Source organism: Propithecus coquereli, unplaced genomic scaffold (genome assembly GCF_000956105.1).
Source record: "Propithecus coquereli isolate 6110/MARCELLA unplaced genomic scaffold, Pcoq_1.0 Scaffold608, whole genome shotgun sequence".
NCBI lineage: Eukaryota > Metazoa > Chordata > Mammalia > Primates > Indriidae > Propithecus > Propithecus coquereli.
The window spans coordinates 1393239-1401279 of record NW_012152041.1 but is presented as its reverse complement, the minus strand read 5'-3'; the positions used below and the strand labels follow the sequence as shown (position 1 = coordinate 1401279).

Below are 8041 nucleotides of genomic sequence, written 5' to 3'. Positions count from 1 at the left end.
ATTTTTTTTTTTTGGCATTTCCAATAGCCACTTACCATTTTTGAGGGGTAGTCCTTTGGAAATCCTTTGACAGGAATACCAAATACTCTTCTACCATTGATGAAAGCTTTCATTATGAAATTTGTCACTAAGAAGAAAAGAGTAAGAACTCAATTAGATGGATTAAAAAGAAAAGAGACTGCATTAAAATTTACAAAGTAACTTACTTTTCCTTGATAATCCAGCTCCAAGGTTATGATTCAAATCAAAAGGATCTAAAGAAAGAAAATTAAGGAGAATAAACAAGATAACAGGAAATGCCATTATTCATCCAATAAGTGAAGCCAATATAATGAGAAGAAAATATCATCTACTTTATCATTAATAATAGTATTAAACGACTGCATTTTTATAATGAGCTTAAAATCTGTAACAAAGCTAAACAATATAGCTTTATTTTAAAAAAAAACTTTAAAGTTTTTAATCAGTTAAAAAAATTTTAAATATAAAATTTTATTATTTTTTTAATTTTTAGTTTTTTGTGGAAAAACGTGCCTTATATTTAGGCAAGTTTTTCCACTAAAGTGTCCATCAGAAAAGAGGATGTTGATTTATATTTAAATCCTTACAAAATCCTGCATATTATGACTGGTTGCCTAATTTTTAATAAATACTGTTTGGAAAAGACACAATAGCCTGATAGTAGGTGACACTAGTTCTGCATGCGTATAGAAATCACAGGATTTAAAACACTTTAGCACTGAATTTTCCTGCTAACTAACAAGTTTCGTAAAGATCACTTTAGAAAATAATTCAACATGGAGATCATAAAACACGCTTATATATTAAAATATACACAGACACATTTACCTCTCCCAATGTCATGCCAATGGCTATTTGGGTCTCCAGATACGATCCTTCATGTCTGCATCTCAAATGTCTTAGACAGCTGTATACATTATGTGTTTTGGAATATTTTTTTAATTGCTATGAGAAGGTTACCTACTTAGTTTGGTCACGTTTTCTTCTGGTGATTTTTATGTGTGCGTGTGTGCAGGTATTTTTGGTTATTTGCTTGGTATAGTAGAGATACTACAATATTAGCTACTGCATAGTTAAAAATACAACTACCACCACTGAAGTTTCCCAACTCTACGATAGCTGGCTACATAATCATGAATGAAGAATTCTTTAGAGGTTAGCCTATTACTAACAGTTCGTCTGAAAGTAATATAGAAATTAAAAGCAAAAGATAAACCTTCAAAAATTGAAAACAAATCATTAATAATTGGCAAGCTCCAATGGATCCTTGCACTCATGGAAAAAGAAAAGGCTTCTCCATGGTTGAAACAAATGTCAAGATTTATATACAATTACTTACAGGTAAACTCCTTCATCAACAGTAAACAAAGATCATGAAAATTCACTTAGTGGCACTCTTCAAACCCTTTAACAGGAAGGTTTTAAAAGTCCCATTGGCTTGAAGATGTCTTATCTGTACTGCTACCTTATTCTTCAGTATGTGCCCAATAACAGTAAAAGATTTGTCATGGTGAAAGGACATCAGACATTTAAAAACAAATCTTTAGGTTAGGAACAGACGAGCTGGTTTGGTGTGAGCAATAATGGGACTGCTGCACAGCGTATCTAGAGCAGCAGCTCCTAGCTGCTCTGGAAAAGCTCTGTATGGAGGAAGAACAATGCCCTCATAGTTCAATCTCTATACTCTAACAATTTTAATTCTATTTGTACCTTCAATAACAATGTATTTTGAGGTCCACTGTTTCTTAAAAGTTGTAAGCAGACTTTTTCTCCTGATGCTAATAACGTGTTCTTTAAAATCAAATTCCTCTGTGTAGAAACGAAGAAGGCCCAGCCACAGCTGCCCAACAGATTCTGTATTTTTTCCATATTCTGGCCAATAGGCAGGCTAGAAACAGAACGGAACAAGGGATATCGCATTCTATAGTAAAGTGTTAATATCAATATTTATTTCTATCTTAGGGAGTAAATTTGGATTTATTTCTAATTAACTAGTCTATTTAGATAAAAATGTAATTTTTTAACTTTCCTTTCATATTTTAAAATACCATTTACATGAGTTTATTAATCTCAACTATATGACTTAGAGATAGGGAATGCTCAGAGTTTTTAGTGTTAAACCTCAGAACACGTTAGTGGGAGAATCCCGAAATAAATTCTGAGAGTTTTGGTGCTGCCTAGGTTATTAGGTCTCTATAACTCAAAGACTCCCACAAAGCAAATATTCCTTTACTTTGAATAAAGTTACTTAACATTTGGAATTATTAGGCATTAAAGAAATAGTGGATATAGTCCCTAGAAACTCACCTGGCTTAATAAAATAGTTTCACTTCAAAGAAAACATCGTAAAATGCTAGTTTTTCAGTATTATGATATAAGTAAGTATAACAAACAAAAAAAATTGTTGAAAAGCTACACTACAGCATAGTAGAGCTAATTTTTAGCCAAGGATATAGGAAAATCTTTATTCTTAAAATACGTACCAGTTCATCTATTTGATCAAAAAAATAAATATTCCAGCCATCAACAAATATTTCAGGTTTCTTTTCACCTTTGTATATCTGAAATTAATTTTTAAACTATTAGTATAGATCACAAACTTAATTCATTGATACAAAAACTTCTAGGAAAATAGTTAAAAATTTAACTACAGAACCACAGGATTTTAGAGAAAGAGGAGGGCTCAGAGATCACCCAGTTTTACAGGTAAGAATTACAATGTTATTTACTAATACCTCTTGAAGGACAGGAATAACTGGTGGATTCCTCTGTTGGAGAAAATATAGCACCATAAGAGTGTATGCATATGATGATAAGCTGCCTCTAGATGCATCACCGATATCACACATCTAGAGGGAAGGAAAACAAAGAACAAAGAAAAGATCGTCAATGTTTATTGCTAAGTTTGCAGCCATTTTATTATCATAAAAGTAAGAGGTGTTTATTTTGGGGACTAATATAAAAATCACATTTTTGATGGCTAAAATATGCCAACAAAACCAACCCAACCCAACCTTTTAAATATAAAATTTTATTATTTTTTTAATTTTTAGTTTTTTGTGGAAAAACGTGCCTTATATTTAGGCAAGTTTTTCCACTAAAGTGTCCATCAGAAAAGAGGATGTTGATTTATATTTAAATCCTTACAAAATCCTGCATATTATGACTGGTTGCCTAATTTTTAATAAATACTGTTTGGAAAAGACACAATAGCCTGATAGTAGGTGACACTAGTTCTGCATGCGTATAGAAATCACAGGATTTAAAACACTTTAGCACTGAATTTTCCTGCTAACTAACAAGTTTCGTAAAGATCACTTTAGAAAATAATTCAACATGGAGATCATAAAACACGCTTATATATTAAAATATACACAGACACATTTACCTCTCCCAATGTCATGCCAATGGCTATTTGGGTCTCCAGATACGATCCTTCATGTCTGCATCTCAAATGTCTTAGACAGCTGTATACATTATGTGTTTTGGAATATTTTTTTAATTGCTATGAGAAGGTTACCTACTTAGTTTGGTCACGTTTTCTTCTGGTGATTTTTATGTGTGCGTGTGTGCAGGTATTTTTGGTTATTTGCTTGGTATAGTAGAGATACTACAATATTAGCTACTGCATAGTTAAAAATACAACTACCACCACTGAAGTTTCCCAACTCTACGATAGCTGGCTACATAATCATGAATGAAGAATTCTTTAGAGGTTAGCCTATTACTAACAGTTCGTCTGAAAGTAATATAGAAATTAAAAGCAAAAGATAAACCTTCAAAAATTGAAAACAAATCATTAATAATTGGCAAGCTCCAATGGATCCTTGCACTCATGGAAAAAGAAAAGGCTTCTCCATGGTTGAAACAAATGTCAAGATTTATATACAATTACTTACAGGTAAACTCCTTCATCAACAGTAAACAAAGATCATGAAAATTCACTTAGTGGCACTCTTCAAACCCTTTAACAGGAAGGTTTTAAAAGTCCCATTGGCTTGAAGATGTCTTATCTGTACTGCTACCTTATTCTTCAGTATGTGCCCAATAACAGTAAAAGATTTGTCATGGTGAAAGGACATCAGACATTTAAAAACAAATCTTTAGGTTAGGAACAGACGAGCTGGTTTGGTGTGAGCAATAATGGGACTGCTGCACAGCGTATCTAGAGCAGCAGCTCCTAGCTGCTCTGGAAAAGCTCTGTATGGAGGAAGAACAATGCCCTCATAGTTCAATCTCTATACTCTAACAATTTTAATTCTATTTGTACCTTCAATAACAATGTATTTTGAGGTCCACTGTTTCTTAAAAGTTGTAAGCAGACTTTTTCTCCTGATGCTAATAACGTGTTCTTTAAAATCAAATTCCTCTGTGTAGAAACGAAGAAGGCCCAGCCACAGCTGCCCAACAGATTCTGTATTTTTTCCATATTCTGGCCAATAGGCAGGCTAGAAACAGAACGGAACAAGGGATATCGCATTCTATAGTAAAGTGTTAATATCAATATTTATTTCTATCTTAGGGAGTAAATTTGGATTTATTTCTAATTAACTAGTCTATTTAGATAAAAATGTAATTTTTTAACTTTCCTTTCATATTTTAAAATACCATTTACATGAGTTTATTAATCTCAACTATATGACTTAGAGATAGGGAATGCTCAGAGTTTTTAGTGTTAAACCTCAGAACACGTTAGTGGGAGAATCCCGAAATAAATTCTGAGAGTTTTGGTGCTGCCTAGGTTATTAGGTCTCTATAACTCAAAGACTCCCACAAAGCAAATATTCCTTTACTTTGAATAAAGTTACTTAACATTTGGAATTATTAGGCATTAAAGAAATAGTGGATATAGTCCCTAGAAACTCACCTGGCTTAATAAAATAGTTTCACTTCAAAGAAAACATCGTAAAATGCTAGTTTTTCAGTATTATGATATAAGTAAGTATAACAAACAAAAAAAATTGTTGAAAAGCTACACTACAGCATAGTAGAGCTAATTTTTAGCCAAGGATATAGGAAAATCTTTATTCTTAAAATACGTACCAGTTCATCTATTTGATCAAAAAAATAAATATTCCAGCCATCAACAAATATTTCAGGTTTCTTTTCACCTTTGTATATCTGAAATTAATTTTTAAACTATTAGTATAGATCACAAACTTAATTCATTGATACAAAAACTTCTAGGAAAATAGTTAAAAATTTAACTACAGAACCACAGGATTTTAGAGAAAGAGGAGGGCTCAGAGATCACCCAGTTTTACAGGTAAGAATTACAATGTTATTTACTAATACCTCTTGAAGGACAGGAATAACTGGTGGATTCCTCTGTTGGAGAAAATATAGCACCATAAGAGTGTATGCATATGATGATAAGCTGCCTCTAGATGCATCACCGATATCACACATCTAGAGGGAAGGAAAACAAAGAACAAAGAAAAGATCGTCAATGTTTATTGCTAAGTTTGCAGCCATTTTATTATCATAAAAGTAAGAGGTGTTTATTTTGGGGACTAATATAAAAATCACATTTTTGATGGCTAAAATATGCCAACAAAACCAACCCAACCCAACCCAATCCAACAAAGCAGTGGACAATTAGCCACGAGCAAGATCATATCACAGTGTAAAATTTAAGATAAAAAATTTTCGCTTGTTCCGCAGGGCTTCCCAAACAGTTACAGGAAGCATGTGACACGGCTATAATTCATCAACAAGTACAGATTTCATGTTTTCAACAAGGTGTGAAGACACAATGAAATTTTATAATAAATCACAACAGGAAGCATACTCACTTTTGTAAATACTTTCATGGTATAACACAAATATTTCACTCTGGGATCAATGGCTGAATAAGCAGATAAAAGCCTTGTGTTATGAAGGGCCTGTTAAAAGGGAAATTACACTGTAAGGCCATCGATTAGATGAAAAGGTTTTAAATTGGAATATTCTAAATAGGTTTACACTGTGGTTCATTTCACAGAGAAGACATTTAGACTGAAATTAACCTTTCCCCCTCTCTGAAGACAAGCTTCATTAATTCACTAGATAAAAAAGAATTTTAAGTAACATTTGACTTCATGACCTCCATTATGTTAATGTCTTTAGAGTGAACATCTAGAAAACAGCGCTACTGAACTAAACATTCTGTTCCCTTTAAGTATACGTAAGATCCCTCTACCCATGGATTGTTTCAATTAAATGTCCTCAGCAGCCAGAGAGATCCCATAAAGCCCTGAAACAAAACAGCTGTGAGAGTAAAAAGAATTGGGCAAATCTAGATTACACTGTGCCCATTTGAAAGTGCACCAGTGTCTCCAAAGACACACCTCATCCCCAAATTAAAACAAAAGTTCAGGCTGGGCACAGTGGCTCAGGCCTGTAATCCTAGCACTCTGGGAGGCTGAGGTAGGAGGACTGGTTGAGCTCAGGTGCTCAAAAGCAACCAGAGCAACAGTGAGACCTCATCTCTACTAAAAAGACAGAAAAATTAGCCGGGTGTGGTGGCATGCACCGGTAGTCCCAGCTACTTGAGAGATTGAGGCAGAAGGATAGCCCAGGAGTTTGAGGTTGCTGTGAGCTAGGCTGACGCCACGGCACTCTAGCCTGGGCAAGAGAGTGAGACTCTGTCTCAAAAAAAAAAAAAAACAAAAAACAAAACTTGCTACTAGCTAGAAAAAAGAAATCATCAAAGCTGGGGCAACTTCACCACTTTGTTGTACCCAAGAGAAACACAATGATAATCTATTTCATGCTATTAGTAAACACAGACCTTGAGTTCTTATGAAGAGCAGCCAGCAGCCTACAAAAATAATTTTGGTAAAATGATTTAAATTATATCTACATTATTTACACTTTCCTTATCTGTGAACTGGGGATATTAATGCCATCACATTTAACAGAGCTGTTGTGAAAATTAAATGAGATTATCCATGTAAAGTACTTAAAATAGTGCCTGACACACAGTAAAGGCTCAATGAATGTTAGCAATTGTTTTTACTTAAATTTCACTTAAACACATTTTCCTTTATTACCATAAAAGAAAATCATTTTATTCTGGTGTATGTCCCATGTGAGCTAGCCAAAGCTGTTTCGCCCATAAACATTTAAGTCCTATTTTAAAAATAATAGATAAAAATTTTAAAAATATATTTCTTTTTGTATAAAGCTCCTAAAAAAAAAAACAAAAACCAGGAATGGGCGATCTAAAAATCTTGTCTTGAAAAAGATAATACACTATTTTGGTGAATATGATAAAATAAAATGGGAGAAAGGTACTGTTGTTCCAAGAACTATAAACACCAGAGTATTTAAGGAAATTGCACAGAAGCGCCGACTCTTTTTTTTAATGCTATTCCCAAACACATACACCCTAAGGACAGCAACGAGGTTAACTACTTCAATTAGAAAAGGAAAAAATTACTCCCCAGGGTTTCTTTTCTATGCTTACCAAATTCCATCCACTTGCACAAATTTATTCTGAGAAACAAAGTGAGAATGTATAAATTGCTTTGTAAATTATAGCTTATTGTACACACACAAGGTACCCTTACGCATAATAGACTCTTGAAAAGGTGCCCACAAGAGACACTTCGCCCATTTAGTAAAAACGGCCAATTCACATCCAACGATTCAAGGGAGCAAGATTTGTGCATGATTTTGAACTACTGATAATATATATTTTCCTCATCATAAGAATGATCACGCTTACTTGTAGAAAATGAAAATAAAATCTAAAGAAAAAATCCTCCGTAATTCCCCTCCGCAGATATAACCAGTGTTAACCATGCAGCATGCTTCCTTCTGTTCCCTTTTCCACGCATGTGCCTGTGCGCATAGAGACAAAACTACGAGTGGCTCACTGTGAGCCTGCAAACACGGTCTAGTGTCCTCACTTAACCGGGGCTACTGCCTCCCCTGTTGGCTGGCCAGTGATTTGATTTCAAAAGTGCACATACTAAGTAGCAAAGCTTAAGTTGTAGCTCGTTTTCTGGTCACTGAGGCTATATCGTTCAGGCAC

The 8041-nt window shown here is 33.9% G+C and overlaps 1 protein-coding gene across 1 annotated transcript in view; it reads right to left on the bottom strand.

Annotated features, from left to right (window-relative positions):
• The window catches only part of ZCCHC6 (zinc finger, CCHC domain containing 6), a 67227-nt gene that overhangs the window by 16910 nt on the left and 42276 nt on the right, over window positions 1-8041 (bottom strand). The window contains exons 19-24 of the mRNA XM_012659387.1: window positions 5817-5906; window positions 5317-5430; window positions 5065-5142; window positions 4292-4469; window positions 207-254; window positions 36-127 (exon numbers count right to left, since the gene is read on the bottom strand). Of these exons, the coding sequence (XP_012514841.1) occupies window positions 36-127; window positions 207-254; window positions 4292-4469; window positions 5065-5142; window positions 5317-5430; window positions 5817-5906 (600 nt within the window). The remainder of the gene's footprint in view (window positions 1-35; window positions 128-206; window positions 255-4291; window positions 4470-5064; window positions 5143-5316; window positions 5431-5816; window positions 5907-8041) is intronic.